This window comes from Arvicola amphibius, chromosome 9 (genome assembly GCF_903992535.2).
Source record: "Arvicola amphibius chromosome 9, mArvAmp1.2, whole genome shotgun sequence".
NCBI lineage: Eukaryota > Metazoa > Chordata > Mammalia > Rodentia > Cricetidae > Arvicola > Arvicola amphibius.
This window is the reverse complement of record NC_052055.2, coordinates 58,467,287-58,491,290: the sequence shown is the minus strand read 5'-3', so window position 1 is coordinate 58,491,290 and position 24,004 is coordinate 58,467,287. Positions and strand designations below refer to the sequence as shown.

At 47.2% G+C, this 24,004-nt stretch overlaps 1 protein-coding gene across 1 annotated transcript in view; it reads left to right on the top strand.

Annotated features, from left to right (window-relative positions):
• The window catches only part of Lima1 (LIM domain and actin binding 1), a 105,119-nt gene that overhangs the window by 35,232 nt on the left and 45,883 nt on the right, over window positions 1–24,004 (top strand). Inside the window, exons 2-3 of the mRNA XM_038342958.1 lie at window positions 57–198; window positions 14,911–14,956. Of these exons, the coding sequence (XP_038198886.1) occupies window positions 80–198; window positions 14,911–14,956 (165 nt within the window). The 5' untranslated portion in view covers window positions 57–79. The remainder of the gene's footprint in view (window positions 1–56; window positions 199–14,910; window positions 14,957–24,004) is intronic.

Below are 24,004 nucleotides of genomic sequence, written 5' to 3'. Positions count from 1 at the left end.
ATGCGTGCTGGGATTCCTTGTCTATGTTTAATATCCCCCCTTTCTCTGTTCCATAGGTGCTTCAGAGGCTGTGGACAAGATGGAATCAACTCCATTTAATAGACGACAGTGGACTTCCCTGTCACTGAGAGTAACAGCCAAAGAACTTTCTCTTGTCAACAAGAATAAGTCATCGGCAATTGTGGAAATATTCTCCAAGTAAGTGCTGATCTTGGCCCAAAAGGACCATCTGTCTTGAGCAGGTTTTACCACCTGTCAGGAAAATTGATGAGGCAATGTCAAAAGCTGGATTAAGCAGCCCTGGAGTTTATGCAGTGTAGGGAGAAAGAATGTTGTAGTCAGAGGATCCTTCCCCTAAGCTGGGATTATAGGTGTGCGCCACTAAGCCCAGTTTTCTGGTTTTTAGGGTTTTTTTTTTCGCCCTACTCTATAGCCTGGGTTGGTAACCTGGGACTCACTATGTATCCCAGACTGGGTTTGCATTCATGAGTAAATAAATTTCTTGCCTCAACCTCCTGAATGCTGGGTTTCTTGGTGTAAGCCACCATGCCCTGGGGGTGGTGGGGAGGAGGAACAAACCCAGAGCTCCACACAGGCTAGGGGTGTGTTCCTCCATCCCTAGGCTACATTTCCCGCCTGAAGAGTTTAAATGTCATTTAAAATTCAGCTTATCGGTTATGCTTGTAGCATTTCAAGTGCCTGGTAGGCAGTCGGGTTTAGCCAACGAGGCCTTACTGAAACTCACACACCCACTTGCAGATTGTCTTTGCTTTCACACTAAGCCAGCGGAGATGCTGAGTGTGACCAGAGACTATCACCTCAAAAGTCTAAAACACCTGCCCTTTAAGAAAATGAGAAACATTTGCCAGCCAGGTGTGGTGGCCAGCACTCGGGAGGCAGAGGCAGGTGGATCTCTGAGTTGAAGGCCAACCTGTTCCACAGAGCGAGTTTCAGGATAGCCAGGCCTACACTGAGAAACCCTGCCTGGGGCTGCAGTTTGCCACCCTCTCCACTGACCTTCAGCTTGAGGACTTTTCCTGCTCCCTCTGCATCTGTATTTTTAGTGAAGATCACAGTGACTGGAGCACAGAGCTGCTGCCATACACAGTAGGTGCTGTACACAGTAGGAACCGTTGTACACAGTAGGTGCCGCTGTACACAGTAGGTGCTGTACACAAAGGTGCTGCTGTATACAGTAGGTGCTGCTATATACAGTAGGTGCTGCACACAGTAGGTACCGCTGTATATAGTAGGTGCTGCTGTACACAGAAGTGCTGCTGTACAGAGTAGGTGCTATACACAGTAGGTGCTGGTGTACACAGAAGTGCTGCTGTACATAGTAGGTGCTGCTGCACACAGTAGGTACTGCTGTACACAGGTACTGCTGCATACAGTAGGTGTTGCTGCACGTAGGTGCTGCTGTACACAGGTGCTGTACACAGAAGTGCTGCTGTACACAGTTGGTGCTGCTGTGCACAGTAGGTGCTGTTGTGCACAAATGTGCTGCTGTACAGAGGTGCCACACACGTGCTGAAGGGATGGTCCATACACATTTACACACTAGAGAGAGCAAGCGAAGATGGCATTGGTGAGCAGAGCCCAGGGCAGGTGGTGGGCTTGCTGCACTAGAGGTTTCTTACCAGGAAGCTGCGGCTCTCATGAAAACAGAAAGACGTGAAGACAGTGATTCTAGGAGCTGTGTCTAGAATATAGTTAAGCACCAACAGGAAGTTTCTGTGACCCACGGTGTCACCTTTCCTTTGATAGCGAATCTCTTGCATACCTGTTACATGGCAAAGGCTGACCTCAGTTATCTCCTAAGGTAGAGTGCAGCAGGGGACAAGACTCAGGCAGCCTTATGGTTTCCTTACGCATTCTCTATCCTTACGCATTCTCTATTGCTGCAATTTGATGTCAAAAAATACCATTCTCACTTGAAAAGAAAACATACACATTTCAAGAAAGATATGGGAAGAAGAAAAGCTACTAAGCCCTAATCCTAGACCTCAGGGGCTTAGTTTCCTTTAGATCCATCAGCTTTCCTGATCTAAAGACTCCTGGGGGCTGGTAAAATGGCTCAGCAGGCCAACAGGCCCTTGGCATCCACCCTAACAATCTGAGTTCAATCCCCAGGACCCTAAGAGTGGAAGGAGAAAACAACTCCCACAAGTTATCCTCTGCCCTGGAGGCGTGGTGTGCTCACACACAAAACAATCAAACAAAACAACTAAGAAATATAATGTAAAAAAAAAAATTAAAGAGCATTTCTTCTAGACTAGTTACTACATTCCAGTTCTGTCTTAAAAAAAAAAAATAAAAGTCCTGATGTACATGGTGGTGCATATGTTATACTCCCAGACGCAGGAGGCTGAGGCAGAAGGATCACTATTTTGAGGTAACACATTAGCTATATAGTGAGACCATGTCTCAAAACCTACAACTCATGGCCTACTGTCAGAGATCTGTATTCCCAAGTATTTGGGTGTCTGAGGCAGGAGGATTGCAGCTTCAAGGCCTGCCTGGGCTACAGAGTGAGTTTAAAACCAATCTGAACAACTTATTGAGACCCAACAAAATAAATAGGCTGGGCACGGTGGTGCAGGCCTTTAATCCAGCGCTTGGGAGGTAGAGTCAGGAGGATCTCTGCAAGCCCAAGGCCAGACAGATTTATAGAAAGAATTCCAGAGCAGGGGCTGGAGAGATGACTCAGTAGTTAAGAGCACTAACTGCTCTTCCAGAGGATCTGGGTTCAATTCCTAGCACCCACATGGCAGCTCAGATTCATCTGTGACTCTAGTTGCAGGGCATCTGAGACCCTCTATTGGCCTCCACCAGCACCTGGCAAACACATTGTACACAGACATACATATAGACAAAAATACCCATACACATAAAATAAATTTAAAAATAAGAATTCCAGACCAGCCAGTGCTTCATCCTTCTAGAGGCATAACTCAGCAGGGCATGTTTGCCTGCCGTGTCCAGCCTCACTAGATCTCTAAAACTTAGAGGCATAAAATAGTGAATGCCAGTATTTTGTAACTGTCTGATCTGGACGTGCCTCTTCTCGGCTTAGCGTTAGGTGGGAGGCTCACAAACTGGGGGCTGCAGACATCTGGAAGCTCATGCACAAACCAGGAAATTGATGCTGGCTGTCACCTGGGGTCCCAGCAACACCTACACACAGTGAGTTCATGCCATTATTTGGCTTGGTGGCTGGGTTCCAAAGGCAAGCTTCCAGAGAGGAGGGACAGGAGCTACAAGGTGCTGCTTTGCCTGCTCATGACCTTAGCCTGGGATGATCACGTTCGCCATATTCTCTGATGTGAGTCGCTAAGGCCGGCTTGTATTCCACAGGAAAGGGTGTGGAATTTGGCTCCATCTTCTGAATATTTGGAACCTTTGAGCCTTTCTTTTGAGACAGGGTCTTAGACCTCATTATGTGACAAGAATGTCCTTCGACTCGCATTCCCCTGTCTCTGCTTCCCAGATGCTAAGGCGTAGTACGCCCCCGCCTGGCTCTTGTCCCTTTCCCTTTAAATCCTATGACTTGAACCCCAGGACCTTGCTCATTCCAGGCAAGCATTCTACCACTGAGCTACAACCCCAGTTCCCTTGACCATGGTTTTTGGAGACAGGGTTTCTCTGTGTAGTCCCGGCTACCCTGGAACTTGCTCTATAGACCAGGCTGGCCACAAACTCAAGAGATCCTCCGGCCTCTGCCTCCCAGTGCTGGGATTCAAGGCGTGCGCCACCGCTGTCAGCACTGGGCTTGACCATGCTTTCAACCATCTTCTGTAGGCTTCCCTGGCCTTTCCAAAGATTCTACTCTGTGTGTCTACAATGGGGCCCAACTACTCCAGAGAGATTTCTTTTGTTGAGTCAGAGCCCCTTCCAGCTCAGACTGGCCTGGAACTTGCTATGTAGCCGAGGATAAGCCTGAAATTCCTGCCTCTACTTCTTGACCCAAGTGATCCCTCCCTGGGGTGGGGGTGGGTGGGTGGTCGCTGGTAGCAGAGGAGGAGGACTTGTGAAATAAGACCTGAACATAGACAAAGTGAGTAAGGGGAGGTGTGTGGAGTTCAGACGTGATGGAGGGAATAGGGAGGCAAGCAATCTGTCGTGGCAAAACCAGAACAGGAAGGAATTGGTATAATTCACTTAGCCAGATGGTAGGCTTGGGTGGCTGTGCCACTGTTCGGGTTTAGTTAAATTACCAACAAAATGCAATGGAAAGTTTCCATGCAGGGAGACCGACTTGATGAGACTTGTACTTCCCAAAGATGCTTCTGGCAACGGCGTGAAAGGTTTATTAGGAAGGTGAGAGATGGTAACATGGAGCAGTTAATGGGGCTCTCGTGGGAACCCAAGGGAGAGCTGTTGGGGGTGGGTAGGGGGCCACAGGAATGGGAAGAAAGAAAAGGCATGTGAGACAGCAAGAAGCTGTGATTAATGGGCCTTGGAAACCCCCTGTCCTGCCCAGAAACTGCTCCCCATTTTACCCTTCCACTGACTCAGCCCACCTGAACTGCACTCGGCTTTCTGTGACTCGCCGGCTTTCCGTGACTTGCTTTTTGTGTTGCCTACTCTCTCTACACGTGTGTCCCTGAAATGCTCTGGGGCCAGGAGTCGCAATGGCTGCTCTCCTGCATTGCCAGTACTGACTCCATCCTTTGTCATATCTGGTTCTGAAATCCTAAGCCTGTGCTTGGAGACCTGCATCTTACCGAGCCCCCAGCAACCTCCCCGCTCTCCTGCAGTGTCTGCCAGACTCCAAGCAAGTTTCTTGTCTTCAGTGGAGCACTTAGCTCTTAGCTTACTTTCCTTTTTACTGTTCTTCATTGAGAGAATGACAGTCATTTTTAGGTAAGAAAGATTTTCTTTGTGTAGTATAGTAATAACTTTTCTTTCCTCCAAATGCAAATGTTATGATAAGCCAAAAAAAAAGTAAAAAGATACAGGAGGGAAAAAACCCCAAAAGCAATAAGATCCCCATGTTTATCGATGCCCCCGGTGCCAGTGCTTCCTCTAGCGATGGATGAGTCTGGTACACATCACTGACCCAATACTTTACTTCATAATTGCTTGATTTTCTCTACTTCTCAAACCGTCTCCATGCCCTTGCCTTCATCTCCCAGTTACTGTTATCCAAAACCCTTTGCAGAAAGGACGTGTTTGGAAAATGAGCCTCTAGTTAGAGCCCATGCTCATTCTGCATCCATACTGGCTGCGCCCGTGCTCCATTCGTACTGGCTGCGCACTTGGGCTTCACCAGGACACCCTTGCCCTGCACGGTTAGTCAGTTCCGTGACACACTCTCCTCTTGGCTGTTTTTGAACATTTTAAAACTTTTGTTTATTCTGCTGGGATTCTACTTTGAAAATCAAAACCTGAGTACAACAGCTCAGGGAAAGAAAATGTGAACGTGTTTGACAAAGTAGAGTCATCAGAACCTGAAGGTAACATATACCTGGGGTCTCGGAGGTGACATTCAGGGTCTCGGGGGTGACATTCAGGGTCACAGAGCTGCCTTGACTGGGGGAGGATCTAGTGGCTGACTGGGAAATCTCAGTATCTCAGGCTGAGTGTGAGTCCCTCTGTCCTTTCTAACTGTGGCTGAGATGCCTGCTCTTCCTGTGTGCTGTGCTGGGGCCTGCCTAGGGCTCCCTCTGCACATGGCAATGGGGTCTCGCTGGCACTCGACTTATCCCTAGCTGGGCTCTCTAAGCTCTTATCCCCTCAGTACCCTTCTTACCCCACCCTTTCTTGTCTAGCCAGTTCTCATGAGGATTTGACACGCATTAGAAAGTCAGAAAAGGTCATTCGTCTTGGTACCTTTTTCTGTTTATTTTTTTTTTGTGCATGTATATGAGTGTTTTGCCAGGATTTATGTCCCACGTGTATGCCTCATGCCCTTGGAGGTGTCGAATCTTCTGGAACTGGAGCTATGGATGGGTTGTAAGCCATGTGTAAGTGCTGAGAATCAAGCCAGGATCCTCTGTGGGAACAGGAAGTGCTCCTAACTACTGCTCCAGCTTTTTTTTTTCTGGAGACAGAGTTTTCCTCTGCAGCCCCCCAGCTGGCCTGGAAATAGGTTATGTAGGCCAAGTTTACAGAGATCCATCTGCCTCTGCCTCCCTGATGTCAGCATTGGAGGTGGTCTCAATTTTGCAGAAAGAACCTTAGAAATCACATGACCTTCTCCATAAACTAGTCGGTTAGCTATCTTTTCTATATGAAGGTTCTAAGAGCAAATTGCATGGATAAAATGTAAATCCTGAATGCATTTGCTTATAACCAACTTACAAGGCTTTTATTGTGTGTGTGTGTGGAGATATTCTAGTGACCGAACCTAACTGACTGATGCGTGCTAAGCATGCACTCTTCCACTGCGTATGAACCTGTCTGATGCTGCTAAGCATGTACTCTTCCATGGAATATGAACCTAATGTCTGATGCGTGCTAAGCATGCACTCTTCCATGGAGTATGAACCTAATGTCTGATGCTGCTACGCATGCACTCTTCCATGGCATATTTCTAGCCCTCACAAAAGCCGCATGGGAAGGGCATTATCCCTGTTTTGTAGTAGAGAAAACCTGCTTGAGTTAATATTTGAGTTTGTCTGCTTAGCGTTTTTTCCCTGAGGCATTTTTCTTAACATGTTGAACTGGTTTTGAAGACGAGTGAAGCTTTATTTGGTGGGCTGGGAGCGTGGTGGGGATGTTCCGGGGAGCAGAAAATAAAGGCATAGAAACGGCAGCCAGGGCTGGAGAGATGGCTCAGGGGTTAAGAGTGCAGACTGCTCTTCCGCAGGACTGGGGTTTGGTTCCCAGCACCCACATCAGGTGATACAACCCCACTAACTCTAGCTGCAGAGGATACAGTGCCCTCCTCCAGCCTCTCCAGGAACACGTGTGTGCACACGCGCAAATATTATTAAATATTAGTAATAAAACACAGGCAATACTGTCCAAGGCAGTAAAAATGAAGGGCTCAGCCTGGATTTCTTTTCTAGGTTTTTTTTTTTTTTTGAGACAAGATTTCTCTGTAGTTTTGGTGTCTGTCCTGGAACTAGCTTTTGTAGACCAGGCTGACCTCGAACTCACAGAGATCCACCTGCCTCTGCCTCCCGAGTGCTGGGATTAAAGGCGTGCACCACCACTGCCCAGCTCTAGGTTTCCTATTAAAAGGAAGCATGCAGCTAATACTGCTTTAAGTTCTTTAGAGTTCACTCACTATATATTCCTAAAGATGGCTGCAGAACTATGTTTGTTTGTTTGTTTAAAGATTTACTTTAAAAGCCGGGCGGTGGTGGTGCACGCCTTTAATCCCAGCACTCGGGAGGCAGAGGCAGGCGGATCTCTGTGAGTTCGAGACCAGCCTGGTCTACAAGAGCTAGTTCCAGGACAGGCTCCAAAGCTACAGAGAAACCCTGTCTCAAAACACCAAAAAAAAAAAAAGATTTACTTTAAAATAAATAAAATTAGAGCACCGCACGGGAGGCAGAGGCAGGCGGATCTCTGAGTGTGAGGCCAGCCTGGTCTACAGAGCCAGTTCTAGAAGAGCCAGGGCTACACAGAGAAGCGCTAGAGAGGGGATTCATCTTACAGTATATATACAAAAAGGTAGTTTTCCCGCAACAGAGCCTACTTCTCATGCTCTTTATAGCTCCACGCTTAACTCTTTAAACCCCTGCTTTATACATCATTGTATAAATTGACCCTGACCAAAAAGGACTATTTATGGGCATTTGAAAAGTTAGCTTTGGTTTCTCTTCCCTGTGGTTTCTGCATCGTGTGACCCTAAAGGTTAACTGGTGGAGTTTGGTTTCCTTGCCCAAGTTTCCTGTTTGGCTAAATAGTTATGAAGTGAGAGGGACTCTAGCCTTGTTGTTTCCTAGCTACCCTCCCCGAGGTCTTCAGAAGAACCTTTGGAGCCCGTTCTGAAAAGCACTGAGCCTAGGACCCTGCTCTGCAGACCCCGTGCTGAGCGCTTTAATATTCCAGGTTTTAAGTAGGATAGCCTTGAAATGAGAGACCTGCAGCCGGAAGTTTGAAACCACACCTGCCTAGCCTTTGTCCCAGTATGACAGATGAGGAACTTGAAGGCTCAGCAATCGTGATTAAAGAAAGGTCACTCGCTAAGATGTGGAATTGGTCCATCCAGCACACTGCTCCCTCAGCCCCCACTAGCTGTGTCTCTTCCTTCTCATGGCTCCTGCTGAACCTAGTATATCTTTATTTCTGAACCCCCTTACTAAAGAGGGTGCAGGTGTAGTTGGGGTGTGTGTGTGTGTGTGAGCACACGCTCTCAAGTGTGTTCTTCTTTAATAATAACAATGAAAAGGCTTTCAGATCTCCCTGGATTGCTTCCTCTTTTGCTCCCCTTTCACATTTTTGTGGTGAAATTTTCCAGGAGAAAACAGTTGCCTAAACCCTGGGAGTTTCCACTCTTTCTTCTTTTGGCTCCGAGTTCCCTTTGAAAGCAAGAGTCATAACTCAGGAACTCTGGCTTCTGGCCTTAGACATATCTGAGACGCTGTCATTGCACCCCAGATAATTTCATACCCTCTGTCAGCTGCCTCCCTCACAGCTGCTCAGTAACCAACAGTTGCGAGATTAAATTCCACACAGGAAACCTGGGAAGGGATGAGATTTTATTATAGAATTATTTTTTGGAGGGACAGCATTTTGATGTGTAGTCCAGGCTGGCCTTGAACTCAGAGCCTCCTGAGTTCTGGGATTACAAATATTGTCACACTTGGTTTAGAGAAATATCTTTGCAAATCCTTTTTTCTCAACTCGAGCCTTGAGTCCCGAGTTCTGGTGCTACGCTCAGAGCTGGTAAGACAGCCCAGTGGTCGAGCACTTGCCCAGCCAAGTAAGGGTTGAATTCCCAACACTGCAGGAGAGTTTGGTGTGCTGAGCTTCACCAGCCTGCATGAGAAGGATCCCTTGAGCCCGGAAGGTGGAGTCTAGCTTGAATAACACAGAGAAAACCGTCTCAAGAAGGAGGAGGGGGAAGAGAGATGGCTTAGTGGTTAAGAGTACTGGCTGATCTTCTAGAAGATTCAGGTTCTATTCTCAGCATCCACTTGGCAGCTCCCAACCATAACTCCAGTCAAAGGCTCTGCTGCCCTCTCCCAGCCCCCTTGGATAGCATTTAAAAGAGAGCTGGGCACGCTGGTGCACACCCAGCACTTGGGAGGTGGAGGAAGGAGGGAGCCAGCCTGGGCTACATACCAAGTTCAAGGCTATGAAACCCTATCTCAAAAAACAAAATGGAAGCAAACAACCAGAGTATTTTTGTGTTTTAAGATTTGTAGTTCTCTTCGGACAGCAAAGGAAAGGGAACCTCTGTATATGTATCAAGCAAGCTCAATATAAGAACAACTACCTAACTCGAAGCCTATGTGCTGATTGCTCCTGGCTCTTTACTGTATCGTTGCTGTAATAAACGGCAGATGATTATGTACAGGGTGTGGAAACAGAAGTTCAAGGCCCAATCTAAGTCATTTAAACTGCAGCCCACCCTGTCTCTCAATTCCTACCTAAGGCAGTCTCTTAAGATATATTAGTTGGGAAAAAGCCAATATACAGAGATATGCACCAAAGCACTATTTTAAATGGTGAAAAATTGGAAATGATTTAAATGACCATTAAATAACTGAGGTTGAAGCGGATGGTGCATTTCTATATAACTCTTGGGTGGTCAAGGAGGAGGATCAGAAGTCTAAGACCAGCCTCCCCTGCATACCAAGTTTCAAGCCGCTTGGGCTACATGGGGCCTTGTCTCAACAAAGTGAAGATGGGAGTAGCCGTAGAGGAAGAGGAGGCAGTGGTCATAGTGACAGGCGTTGGTTCTGTTTATCACGGAAGACGACTGCCAAGATGGCAAGATGCCTGTGCTGCTGACTGAGGAAATGTCTCTCCCTCTACCCTCCCGTGACCTCTTGCCGTTTCTTCCTTCCCAGATATTTCTTCCCTTGGCCTCTCTGGCAGTCTCCTGGTTTTCCTACTCTCTGCTCCTGGTCACTAACTCCTTCCTCCCCAAGCTGCTAAGTGTTAAGTCTCCAGCACCGAGTTCTGGGCATCTTCTTGCTCTACCCACTCTGTGAGTATCAGACCCCTTAGACTCTATGGTCCCGTGTGGGCAGACAAGTCTATGACTAGCTCTTGCCTCCAGTCTGTTTGCGTCTCAGTGCTCCTACCTGAACCAGCAAGATGGCTCAGCAGATAAAGGCACAGGCTGCCCAGCCTGATAGTCTGAGTTTGACCCCAGGATCCACATCGTGGATTGGGAAAGCCAACTCCTGCAAGCTGTCTTGTTACTCCACATGCATGTGTACATGCGCGAACACACATAGTTAATTACTGCCACCACCCACTGGGCAGTTAACATGGCTGATCTCTGTTCTAGTTAGGGTTACTATTGTTGTGATAAAACACCATGACCAAAAGCAACTTGGGGAGGAAAGGGTTCTTTTGGCTTACACTTCAGCTTTGCTGTTCATCATAGAAGGAAGTCAGAGCAGGAACCTGGAGGCAGAGCTGATGCAGAAGCCTTGGGGATGCTGCTTACTGGCTTTCTCCTCGTGGCTTGCTCAGCCTGCTTTCTTATAGAACCCAGGAACACCAGCCCAGGAATGGCCCCACCCACAATGGGCTGGGACCTCCCTCATAAGTCACTAATTAAGCAAATGCTCCTCTGCAGAGGTTCTCAACCTGTGGGTTGAGACTCCTTTGGGGATCAAACATCCCTTTTACAGGGGTCACCACAACATGAGGAACTGTGTTAAAGGGTCTGCATTAGGAAGGCTGAGAACCGCTGTTCTATTGGCTTGCCTAAAGCCTGTTCTTTTCTGTTTTTTGTTTTTTGTTTTTCAAGACAAGGTTTTCCGGCAGCTATGGAGCCAGTCCTGGAACTCAGTCTGTAGCCAGGCTGGACTCGAACTCAGAGATCCGCCTGCCTCTGCCTCCCCTCCTGAGTGCGAGTGCTGGGATCAAAGGTGTGCGCCACCACCCGCAGCGCCCACTTTTTAAAAGACAAGGCTGGGAATGCAGATCTGTGCCACCACAGGCAGCTGCCCTCCCTTGGCCTCCCAAGGCTAGGGATGCAGATCTGTGCCACCATGTGCAGCTGGTTATTTTCTTCTTGTTTTTTTTGCCTTTGGGACATAGTAGACACCAAGAACTATTTCTTTTTCTTCCTTCTCTCTGTCCCTGTCCTCTTTCTTTTTCTGGTACCAGGAATTGAACCCAGACCATGTGCACGCTAGGCAGGCTATATACACACTCAGCACACACACACACACACACACACACACACACATTTCTTTTTTTTTCTTTTACTTTTGTGTGCATGGGTGTTTTGCCTGCATGTGTGTCTGTGCACTGTGTGCATGCAGTATTCCCAGGAAGCCAGAAGAGGGCGTCACATCCTCTGGGGCAGAGTTACAGTCAGTGCTCTGAGCCATTCCTCCAGACCCCTCAACTTTTTTAAAAAAAAACTACCTTTAAGCTCCCAGTCAGTCCGGTCTGCCCAGCCTCCCGGGTGCCTGGCAGTGCTTACTCCTTGAATAAAAACTTGAGCTGCTTTGAATTTCTCACCGAAATGAGCATAGATTACAGAATTCATTTTGTGTTGTTTGTTCTTATGGTGTAATCTGGATATTAATCCCTTGTTAGGGTACAAGTTCCAAATGTTCCCTCCATTCCAGAGGAGCTTTCCACTCTGCTGATACTGTCCTGTGGCGCTCATAAGTCTTTAATTTTGTTGAAATCCAATTCATCTATTTTTGGTATCATAATATCATATAATAACTCATCTGTCATTTTGGTATCATATCCAATAAGTCACTGTCAAATCCAGTGTCGTGGCTGGATTTGGTGGCACATGCCTATACTTGGAAGGTTGAGGCAGGAATGTCTTGAGTTCAAAGATCAAAGCCCACATGGGGTCTATAGTGAATTCCAGGTCAGGGTGGACTACATAGCAAGGCTTTGTTTGTTTGTTTGTTTGTTTGTTTGTTTAAAGAAAAAGGTTGGAAAGATGACTCAGTGATTAAGAGCCCTTACTACTCTTGTGGAAGACCGGAGTTTGGTTCCCAGCACCCACAGGGCAGCTCACAACCCTCTGTAATTCCAGTCCTAGGGGCTCTGGCGCCCTCTTCTGACCTCTCTGGGCACTGCATGTACATGGTGCACATACATACCTTTGGGCACATACACATAAAATTAAATATTTTTTGAAAAGAAAAGGAGAAAATCCATTCATAAATTCTTTCTCTGTGTGTCTTTTCCTAAATTTATAGTTTCAGCTTTTGACCCATTTTGTACATGGAATTCTGTGAGGATCCAGCTTTATTTTCTTGCATGGTTATCTGGTTTCCCCAAGACCCTGTGTGGAAATATCTGTCCTTCCCCCTTTGAATAGCTGTGCCGTGCTTGTCAGAAATCATTTGACCATTATGTGAGGGTTTGCTTCTGGGTTATTCTAGTCCATTGCTCAATGTATCCATTTTCATGCCCATACCACTCTGTTTACTTGTGGTAAAATGTATAATATAAATTTACCATCTTTAAGTATACAAATGAATGGCACGAAGGATATTCAGATCATCAGCACTTTTCTTTAGTTCATGTTACAGCTTCAGAATAGTCCACTGTACGATACTCTGTCAATCATTTCCTGCCTCTGCTAAGGGACAGCAGCTTATTTTCACACTTCAGCTGTTATGGTTAATGCTGTGATAAATGAAGTAACTTTAGAAGTCATTTTTTGCCAGGTGGTGGTGCAATCCCAACATTCCAGAGGCAGAGGCAGGCAGATCTCTGTGAGTTCAAAGCCAGCCTGGTCTACCAAGCAAGTTCCAGGACAGCCAGGGTTACACAGAGAAACCGTGTCTCAGAAACAACAACTAAAAAGAAATAATTTTCCTTATGTAAGGGTGACTATAGGATAAGCTCTGAGAATAAAATTTAACATTTGTGTTTGTATAGTTTTGGCAAGATGGTGACAACAAATGCCTTCCAAAGAGGTTTAACCTCTCCACCAGAAATGTTAGACCTCATTTCTATATCCCTTCCCAGTGGAGCTTATTAGCTTTTGAAGAAACGTCTTTCTAAAATAATATTCTGCTGAATGGAGATGTGGCTCACTTGGTAGCATGTAACACGAATTCAAATTGGTCTTAAATAATATCCGGAGTCAGATATCAGGGGGTAAAAGCTGAAGGATCAGAGAAGCAGTACAGCCAGCCTCTAGCTAGACTTTTTACCTCTACCGAAGGGGCCAGCGCTCCTGCACTGAGTTCCCGTCTCCTTCCCGCCCCTCTCTCCACCCAGCTACATCTCTTCCTGTTTCCACCTCCCTAGTGCTGAGATTAAAGGCTTGGGATCCTGAGAGCTGAAATCACCTTTGTGTGAGCTCTGTTTCTCTTTTAGACAGTAGCCCAGGGTGACTTTGAACTAATAGAGGTCCCTCTACCTCTGAGTCCAGAGATTAAAGGTGTGTCCCACCACTCCCTGGCCTCTAGTGGCTTAGCTCTGCATTCTGATCTTCTGGAAAGCTTAATTTATTAAAACACAAACAAAATATCACTACAGTAGGGTCTAGCATGCCAGTGCCACAGACGTCCAGGTGCAGTGGTGCTTGTTGGTGCTCATGGTGCTTGTGGGGGTGGAGGCAGGTCACAAGTTCAAGGCCAGATTAGACTGACCACATCTTTAAAAATAGAGAAAAAAAAAGGAAGGAATAAAGAAAGGAGAGGAGGAAGACAGGGCCAGGGAGGGAGTTAATGAGTAAGAACTCTTGCTGCATGAGGACCTCATGGGGTCCCCAGCACCCACATAAAAAGCTGAGCCTGTCAGGTGGATACAGTGGCTCACACCTTTAACCCGAGCCCTCTTTCAGATGGCAGAGACTAGTGAATCTCTGTGAGTTTGAGGCCAGCCTGGTCTCAAAGAGTTCCGGACCAGCCAGGGCTACACAGAGAGATCCTGTTTCAAAAAACCAAAGCAAACAGAAAAGCCAGTCATGACCCCATGTACCTGTGCCCAGACTGAAGAGATGAGTTGGGTTCAGGGAGAGAGCTTTTCCAAGGGAGGAAGGCAGAGATCAACAGACACCCGTGTCCTTTACTGTCCTCCGAGCATGCTGTCACAGGTGTGTGCTCTACACACATGTACACAGCACCCCTCCCCCTCTCTGTCTCTGTATGTGCTCTCAGGTATGTGCACCTCTGCACACATACACAGACACATACCCACCCTCCCCCTCTCTCTCTCTCTCTCTCTCTCTCTCTCTCTCTCTCTATGTGTGTGTGTGTGTGTCTCTACACATGCTCTCATAGGTATGTGTACCTCTACACATATACATTCACACACATCTGCCCCCCCCATCTGTCTGTCTTTCTCTCAAATGAAACAAACAAAAATAACCCCATGCCATCCAGTTTGTATACATGAGCTAAGTGACTGTACCTTCATATCAATACCTTAGCTTGGGCTAAATTCAGGTTCAAGCATTGCCTATAGTTAGGCTACCTCACAGATGTCTGCCCACAGCAGCTAAGTTCAGGGCTGTTACCTGAATGGAGGCCCGTGCATCTTAGAATTCATGGAGTGTTGGTTTTGTTGAATAATTCCACAAGTTCTTGTTTTGTTTTGAGACAGGGTCTCATGGAGCTCAGGTTGACCTCAGACTCACAAGTAGCTGAGGATAACCTCGAACACCCGATCCTCCAGTTCTATCCAGTTTACATAGTGCTGCGGGCGGAACACTATTTGGGGGTACTATGTTGAGTGAGCATCCGCCAGCTGAGCTCCATCCGCAGTCTCCTGCCCTGCGCAGCTGGTTCTCGCATTTGACCGTATCCTCATGCATCATTGTTTCTCCCTTCTCTGAAGGTACCAGAAAGCAGCTGAAGAGGCAAACACAGAAAAGAAGAGGAATGTAAGTATTCAGTGGCCCCAGGGCAGGTGGAACGTGAGCAATCTGTGTGGCCCGGCCACCTGGCCCTCTGTGGAGTGTGGGCTCCGTGTCAGCTGAGCTGGACCTTTGTGCCAGCTGGCCTGACGTGCGAGCTCTCACACCTCACACCTCGCAGGAAATCCTATTTTCAGCTCTTTTCCTTTTGAACCCCCTTTCTCCTTTCCTGTGCAGAGTAAAGGCTAGAAGGCTAAATGCTTTCCTGAGGTTAATGAAATGGCCACCCATCAGCTCAGATGAGAGCAGGCCTCCTGGGCCACCCCCCTTCTCCAAATGAGCAGTGTACATTTAAAAGGAAGCCTGGCAGCTGTTGCTCCTCCTTGGGCTCTTTCTGGAAGCTCCTAGACTGTGCACAGCCGCAGGGTCCCTTCCAGTCCATTCTCTCCTCTCCCTGCTCTAACCTCCCGCTGGGCCAGGTCCTTTTCCCTTCTTTAGGGTGGAAGTTGCTCTCACTGTGCTCCCGGCCCATCTTGAACGCACAACCTAGAGAAAGCCCTGGCTTAGCTTCTGAAGGGTTCAGCGTCATAAGGAGCATAGCCTGGAGGGGTACAGGACACTTCCCTGTCGGTTTGCTCTCTAGGGGAGTAGTGTGGACTAGGTCTTTAGTTTAATTTTCCTGTGATTTGAAAATTGAGTTCCCTGGTACGTTAACAGAGAAAAGCATTGGTGATTCATGCCAGTAATCCTAGCACTCAGAAGCTGAAGCAGGTTTGGGACCTACCTGAGATACATGACACATTCCAGACCAGCCTTGCCTGCAATGTAAAACCCTGTCAAAAAAGCAAAAACAAAGGAAAAGAAAAAACCACCATGGTCCACCAGCTGCTGGCTGCCCTCACCTCTCTCTCCTGCCTGTTTTCCCACTTCTTCCATTTTCTCTTTTACTTGGCTAGTTAACAAGTTTTTGTAGGCACCTACTATGTGCTAAAGGACCCTACTGTGTCTGAAAGCTCTGTTTCAGACGCTGACAGTATGGACCACGTCTTCTAGGGAATTCTCATTCTAGTGGAGGAAACAATGACAAAGTCAGGCAGCGACTGCTGGCTGAGACCAGGGTGAAGATCCAAAGGTCATTTAGATGTGGCTCTCTCATCTGACTTCTGAGTAACCCGCATCTAAGGTCCTGAGCCAAGGAGAGGAAAGATTCCGACGGAAGGAACAGTATACACAAAGGTTCCAAGAAAGCACACCGCTGTTGTATTTGAGGACTAGAAAGAGAGAGTTCTGCAGAGTCCTGGGGAATATTTGGACTTTCTCTCTGAAGAGAAAGGGCTTTGGAGAAATCTACCAAGGGCAGATGTGACCCAGATTAAACTGTTGAGAAGCAAAGGCAGAGCATAGGGAGCGAGTAAGGAACAGTCTGTGCCTGGAGGTGGAGCCGGTTGTAGGGTTCTCACCTAACGTTCCGGGGCCTGGGGTTCAATCCCCAGCGCAGAATAAACCAGGTGTAGATGTGCCCAAGTGCAGTCCAGCACTGAGGAGGTGGAAGCAAGAGGATCAGAAATTCAAGATTATTCTCAGCTACGTAGTGAGTTCATGGCCAATTTGGGCTACAGGAGATCCTGTCTCAGAAGGAAGAAAGGAAGGCAGGGAGGAAAGAAAGGAATTAATTACTCAATTAAGGTGAGTGTGGTAGAACTAACATTGCAGCACTGTTAAGGGGGCTGAGGACAGCTTGAGTTACATTGTGAGTTCAAGGTCAGCCTGGGCTATGTATTGAGACTGTCTCAGAAAAAAAGGAAACAATTGTAATAATTTAGAAAAGAATGATAATGATTGGACTGTGATATTGTGATGAGAAGCCCAAATACCATTAAATTAAGATACTATTAATTGAGATCAAATCAACCTTAACCCTGTTTCATATATGGCTGGTCTGTCTGTCTGTCTGTCTGTCTTTTTCCATGTCTTAATATAGGATTTCATGTGGCCCAGATTGGCTTTGAACTCCTTATAGCCAAGGTTAGCCCTGATTTCCTGCTGGAATTATAGACATTTACCCTCACACCTGTTCTGAGGGACTTTCTTAAGATACACAAGTGGAGTCGTGGGCTAGAGAGATAGCTCAGTAGTTAAGATCCCTTCCAGAGGACCCAGGTTCAATTCCCAGCACCCCCGTGTCTTAAAACTGTCTGTAACCCCAGTTCCAGGGAATCCAGTGCTCTCTTCTGGCCTCTTTGAGCGCTATAAGCACATGGTATACAGATACACACACAGGCAAACCCCACACATAATGGAATGGGTGAGCGTAAAGGACATACAAGTGGAGTCAGGTGATACAAGCCTGTAGTCATAGCTCTTGGCCGGCTGATGTAGGAGGATTGCCAAGGGTTCAAGGCCAGCCTGGGTACTTAGCAAGTGTCAGAGCAGCTAGGTCTACATAGCAAGATGCTATCCAAAAGAAAAGAGGAGGGGGACATAGAAGTGAAAATGGCAAATAGGAACTTGCCTATCCAATGTGACGTTGAAATAAATCTAGGCTGGAGATAAAAATGGCATGGGTCAAAGTCTCTGGCATTTGGATGAGCCGCAAGGGATAACCTGGGGGGTGAGTGTAGAGAGACAGGAAGTTGATGACTGAGCTCAGGAGAGCTGTGGGGTCTCACGCCTCTCTTTTTTTTTTTGTTTGTTTGTTTTGCTCTGTGGACCTAGAAGTTGAACTCAGGCCTTGCGCATGCTAGGGAAGAACGCCACCTCTAAGCTGTACCCCCAAAATAGAGCCATCCTGTTTAAAGGCTGAAGAACTGAGGAGGAGCTGGTGGAGGAGGCAGAGAGGGACAGGGGGTGAGACAGAATGACAGCGGGGTCGAGAGAAGAAAGTGATTCTTTTTTTTTTTTTTTTTTTTGTCTTCCTGTGTCAGCATCCTCAGTGCTGACCAGGGGACGCATTGCCTGGGCTTAAAGAGGGAGTTTCTGGGAAGCGAGACAGAGTCAGACATAAGTTGAGAACTGATCATCGTGTTGGCAACAGGAAAGCCAGTGGTCACCTTGCATCCCTTGGAAGAGATTGGACACATTCAGAGTGGTATGGCCACAGACTTAGTGTTGTTTGGAAGTGGGGAGAGCAAGGACTAGGCTCAAAAACAGAGCTAGGCCCTGTGGTGGCTCGTGCCTAGGCTGAGGCGAGAGGAGTGCTGTGAGTTTGAAACCAGCCTGGGCTAAAGGCAGAGGGGTCTAGAGAGATGGCTCAGTGGCTAAGAGCGCCTGCTGCTCTTGCGGAGGACCAGAGTTAGGCTCCCAGCACCCACATGGCAGCTCTCAACCCCCTGTAGTTCCAGCTAAGAGGATCCGGTTGCACTCTTCTGGCCTCTGTGGGTACTCATATATATGTACATACACATAGTTCACACAGTACATACACACAGACTCACACAAAGACACATAATGCATGAAAGGAGGTTGGGGAGGAGGGAGAGAAGGAAAGGGTTCTGATACAGTCCTGAAATCCCAACCCTTGGGAGACAGAATCAGGAGGATGGGGCATCTGGCAAGTTCAAGGCCACTCACGCTGGGCTGCAGGAGACCCTGTTTTAGCAAACAGAAAAGGATCGAGGCAGTGGTCTGTACCAGCAAATGGCAAAGGCAAGGAGTCCATCTTGGCTGTTTGGCAGTTGAGGTCAGTGAATGGGAAGGGTCATTAAAGAAGGAGACGTACTAACATGTGAGCCATTGGTTAGCCTCCCTGATGGTCAGGGAAGCACACATAAACCACTGAGGTGTGCACTGTGATGTAATCAGCAAATTCATTAGAAAAGGGTAGATGTTCATTAGTGGGGAGTGGGGAAGCATGGTAGTCATACCATGTAATATTTATTCCATGTAGTTAAGATTTTATGTATGTAGCATATATATGTCACATGCCTGTAATCTCAGCAGTCAGGCAGGAGCAGGAAGAGGTTTGGGCTGTGTATAAAGATATATCTTTTAAAAAAAAGAAAGAAAAATGACCAAAATGTGAAGAAGTTGTCACTGCACCTGTTCTTTGAGGGCCCTTCACTACGCAGTGCAAGAGAGAGCACTCAAAATAGCAATAAATAAAAGCTGCCTTTTCTGTAACTTTTTATTTTGAAGTGTGTGTGTGTGTGTGTGTGTGTGTGTGTGTGTGTGGTTCTTTGAGACAGGGTTTCTCTGTGTAACAGTCCTGGCTGTCCTGGCATCGGTTTTATAGACCAGGCTGACCTTGAACTCACAAAGATCCACCCGTCCCTGTCTTCCAAGTGCTAGGATTAAAGGCATGTGCCACCATCGCCCGGCTGAAATTGTTTTTGAATTAGAGTAAATTATACCTTTATCTAAGTGATGTGGTAGTGTATACCTATAGTCCCAATACTTAGGAGGCTGTGGCAGGAGGAGCACAGGTTGGAGACAGTCTATATAGTGAGACATTGTCTCAAGATAAACCATCTGGCTGGAAAGATGGATGAGCAATTAGGAGCATGTATTGCTCTTGTAGAGGACCAGGTTGGATTCCCAGCACCACACTGGGCAGTTCACAATTAACCTCTAACTTCAGATCCAAGGCCTCTGGTTTGAGGGTGCTAGCACTCACATGCACATACCTCTACACAGCCACACACACATAACTAAAAATAATAACTAGTATCGCATGCACACACCCTTTATCAAACTTCTAACTGAATGGCCTACAGAGCTCTGAAAACACTTCTCAAAGCCAGGGATTGGTCAGATAGCTCAGCAGTTAAGAACCATTATGGCTGCACTTCCAGAGTACCTGGTTCGATTCCCAGCACCCACACAGCAGGTTAACACTGCCTGTGACTGCAGCTCCAGGGGTTAGACATCCTCGCACAGACAGACACACAGACAAAACACTAATGCACATAAATTGAAAACGGTTTCTCAAAGCTGTTTTCCACTAACGACAGAGCTGCTTTTCCTTTCTCAGGGCAGAGGGAAATGGGAAGTAACTGACCTTGGTTAGCGAGTACCCACACTTTACCATGAAGAGAAGCCAGTGTGTTTCCCTGGTAACCGTAGTGGGATTGGCTTCATGATAGCCTGTCTTACCAAAAATGTGTTTTCTGTTTCTCTACCCAAACCATGGGAGCGCAAATTAGTAACCCCACCGCGCTGACATTCTCAGGTCGTCCTCAGCCTTGCTGAGCTGCATGTCCAGCCACGTACCCAGATTCTAGCTCCTGCTTTTCTGAAACCTGTCAGCCTAGCGGCCCCCCCCCCCCCAGGCCTGTGTGTACAGTTCACTGCTGTACCCAAACATCTTCCCACCTTTTTTTGCCTTTTGACATGGGTTAGGTCTCCAACCTGGGACAGATGGCACTGAGGTGCCTATAGACATCAAAGCAGACGCTGCCTGTCAGTCTCTCTGCGTTGCCAGTGCCTGCCACACCCTACCTCTCCAGCCAGGGTCTGCACTGGGTCTTCCTTCCCCTAGCTTCCCTGATTTCTGTGTAACCCAGCCATTTTGGCTCCACCTGTCTCTTGGTCTCTTGGCCTCCACTCTTGGTTCCAGCTGTCCTGGCTCTCTCTTCTCCCCTTCTTCCACGTGGCCTGGTTCATTTTGCTGGTCTTGTTCAGTCTGGACTCTTCCACATCCCTCCGTGTCTGCCTGTGCTCTCCCTTTGTCACTCAACATGGAGATTTACTCTACAGTCCTGGCTGGCTTTGTTTTATATTATTTTCAGACAGGGTCTTGCTTGCTACATAGCCAGACCTCTCAGCGTTGCTTTTGCTTCAACCTTCTGGTTGCTGGACTCACTGGTATGTACCCACTGTGCCTGGTTCCTCATCTTGCATTATTTGCTTATCTTGTTATTAATTTTTTATATGATCTCTCCCTATATAGATCCCTGGCTGGCTTTGATTCACAGAGTCATAGCTCTCCTTCTCGACCTCCCAAATCCTGGGATTACAAACCTTAACCCCCATGCCCAGCTTCATCCTGCTTTTGTGTTTGTTGTTTTTTTTTTTTGAGACCATGTTTCATGTAGCCAACGATGGCTCAGGCTCCCTATGTATCTGAAGATGTTCTCAAACTCTCTCAATCCTCCTGCCTCAGCCTCAGCCTCCTCCGAGTGCTGGTGTTACAGATGTGAGCCACTACACTCAACCCTCTGTTTTTTAAAATGATCTCCCCGACAAGACTTCTATATGATGGCACATCGACCCACCTCTTCATGTTACAGATAGGGAAGGAAGAGAGATTTAGTCACCAAAGGGCCTACGTCTGCTCATCACAGGCAGATGGTCACACAGGAGGGACCCTGTGCCATACCTTTGTGTGATCTGGACTCAAGCAGCAGCTATTATCCAGAGACGTCGTCTGCCAAGTCTTCAGCTTGCTGAGTGGATCCAGTGAAGGGTGTGAAGGGCGCTGTGTGGACTGGATCTGGTGGATCCAGTGCAGGGCGCTGAGTGGATCCGGTGCAGGGCGGTGAGTGGACTGGATCTGGTGGATCCGGTGCAGGGTGCTGTGTGGACTGGATCTGGTGGATCCGGTGCAGGGTGCTGTGTGGATCCGGTACAGGGCGCTGTGTGGATCCAGTTCAGGGCGCTGAGTGGATCTGGTGCAGGGTGCTGTGTGGATCCGGTGCAGGGCGCTGTGTGGATCCGGTGCAGGGCGCTGTGTGGATCCGGTGCAGGGTGCTGTGTGGATCCGGTGCAGGGCGCTGAGTGGAGAAAGGAGGCTGTGGAACTGTAGCAACCATTATGGCTCTTGACCACAGGCCCCTATGTGACCCTCTGGTCCCTTAGGAAGAGCTAAAAGCTTGGTAGGAATAGTAGCAGCTAGTACTTCCCCGCCCAGAGAGTGAGCAGAAAGACTACTACTGCTGTAGTCCAGGCTCAGGATTCCAGGGCTGGCTGGTCACGTGGTTGATCACAAGCACGGAGAGCCACAGAAATTTTTGTTTGATTACTGTGTGTTTCCATGTGTGTCCTAGGGATTGGCCAGAGCCTCACACATGCTGGGAAAGCAGAAGGTTCCACTTAGGTATATCCCCAGTCCTTTTATCCCCTTTTAGTTTGAGATAGGGTCTTGCCGAGTTACCTAGGCTAGTCTTGAAGTCATTCTGTAGCCCAGGGAGGCTTTTAACTTGTCACCATCTTGTGTCAGCCTCCCAAGAGGCCAGGATTACAGGCCTGTGTCACCAGGCCTGGCAGTACTTATTTAATAATATTGTCACCTTTTACCGAAGGCTACTGATGTCAAATGCTATCAACAGACATTAACGAGGGCTCATGTATTCTCTACAGTAGCCCTTTATAATAATGGATAGCAACTGGAAAACTTGTCCAAAGTCCCACAGCTGGATGCAGGTAGATAATGCAGATAACACATGCCCATTGTAAAGAACATTAAGAAAAAGCCAAGTGTGGTGGGCAGCTTTAACCCCAGCATTCGGAAGGCTGAGGCAGGTGGATCTTTGTGAGTTCGAGGCCAGCTTGGTCTAAAGAGTGAGTTCCAGAACAACTAAGGCTACATAGAGAAACCCTGTCTTGATAAACAAAACAAAACAAAAATACAGAGAAAGAGAAAATGTGGATGATGTGATCTCCATAAACAATTATCCGACGATAAGCCCTAACCTCTCAGGTCTTTCCTTTTCTTGTTTTAGAGATCACTTCTGTTGTGTAACTCCCTCCTCTTCCCCATCTTAGCTCACCTCTAGCCCTAAATATGCGGCTGGAATATTGCCATGGCCTGGGCTGCACTCCTGGGAAGATTTAAGGGTGTGGGATATTTAGTGATGTCACCCCATCGTGCCGTGTGCATCCCTCTTGTCTCTGACACTGCCTTGTGCATCCCCCTTGTCTCTGACACTGCCTTGTGCATCCCCCTTGTCTCTGACACTGCCTCAGCACTCTTGAAGCTGCGCCTTTAAGAGCCCATTTTCTTTTATGCATTCTGATTTTGGGTGGTGGTGTAAGTTTGCGTGTGTACATGTATGTTTGTTTATATGTGGGTACACACATGTGTACCTGCATTGGAGATGAGAGTCACTTTAAGTGCTGCTGTGGAGGCATCCCCTACCTAGTTTTTCTCTCTCCCTGGCCTGGCTGTTCACCAGTTAAGCCAGCCTGGCTGGCCAGCGAGCCCCAGAGACCTGTTTCTGCCTCTCTGACACTGGGTTCACAAGTGTGTATCAATATGCTTGACTTTCTGCTTTGTTTTGGAGTTTGTTTCTTTGTTTATTTGAGATACAGTCTCACATGCTGGCTAAAAACTTACTGTAATCTCCCTGCCTCGTTCTTCAGAGTACTGGAATTGCCAGTCCTTTACTTCCTTGTCTTATTTTTGTTTACTAAAGTTTACTTTTGAAGAAAAGTTGCCAATAAAAAAATAACACACACTGAAATTAATGAGACCCAAAGTCTGTACATGTCAATAAAATTCTGTATAGATGGAAAAGTTATTCTGAAGCTGTGGAACTTCACTTTGGATTTTACACTCTATCAAATATATTTTTATGTACTTATCAAAAAAATCATGATAGAGCTAGAACTAGAAGAACAATTAGTTTTATATTAGTAGTGGCGATGGGAGTGCCTGAGTGCAGGTAGCGGACACAAGTTATGAAAGAGGAGATGAAGAAGCACTCTGGGGTTTGTTTGTTTGTCTGTCTGTCTTATTTTTGTTTATTTATTGGTTTTTCTTTTTTAAATAAAGATTTATTTATTTAGTTATTATATATACAGAGTTCTGTCTACACGTATGCCTGCAGACCAGAAGAGGGAGCCAGATCTCATTACAGATGGTTGTGAGCCACCATGTGGTTGCTGGGAATTGAACTCAGGACTTTTGGAAGAACAGCCAGTGCCCTTAACGCCTGAGCCATCTCTTCAGCCCTATTTATTGGTTTTTCAAGACGAAGATTCTCTGTAACAGCCCTGGCTGTCCTGGAACTTGTTCTGTAGACCAGGCTGGCCTCGAACTCACAGAGATCCACCTGCCTTTGTCTCTGAGTGCTAGGATTAAAGGCGTTCACCACCACAGGGCAAGAAGCACTTTGAAGTAAAACATCATGCTGCGTC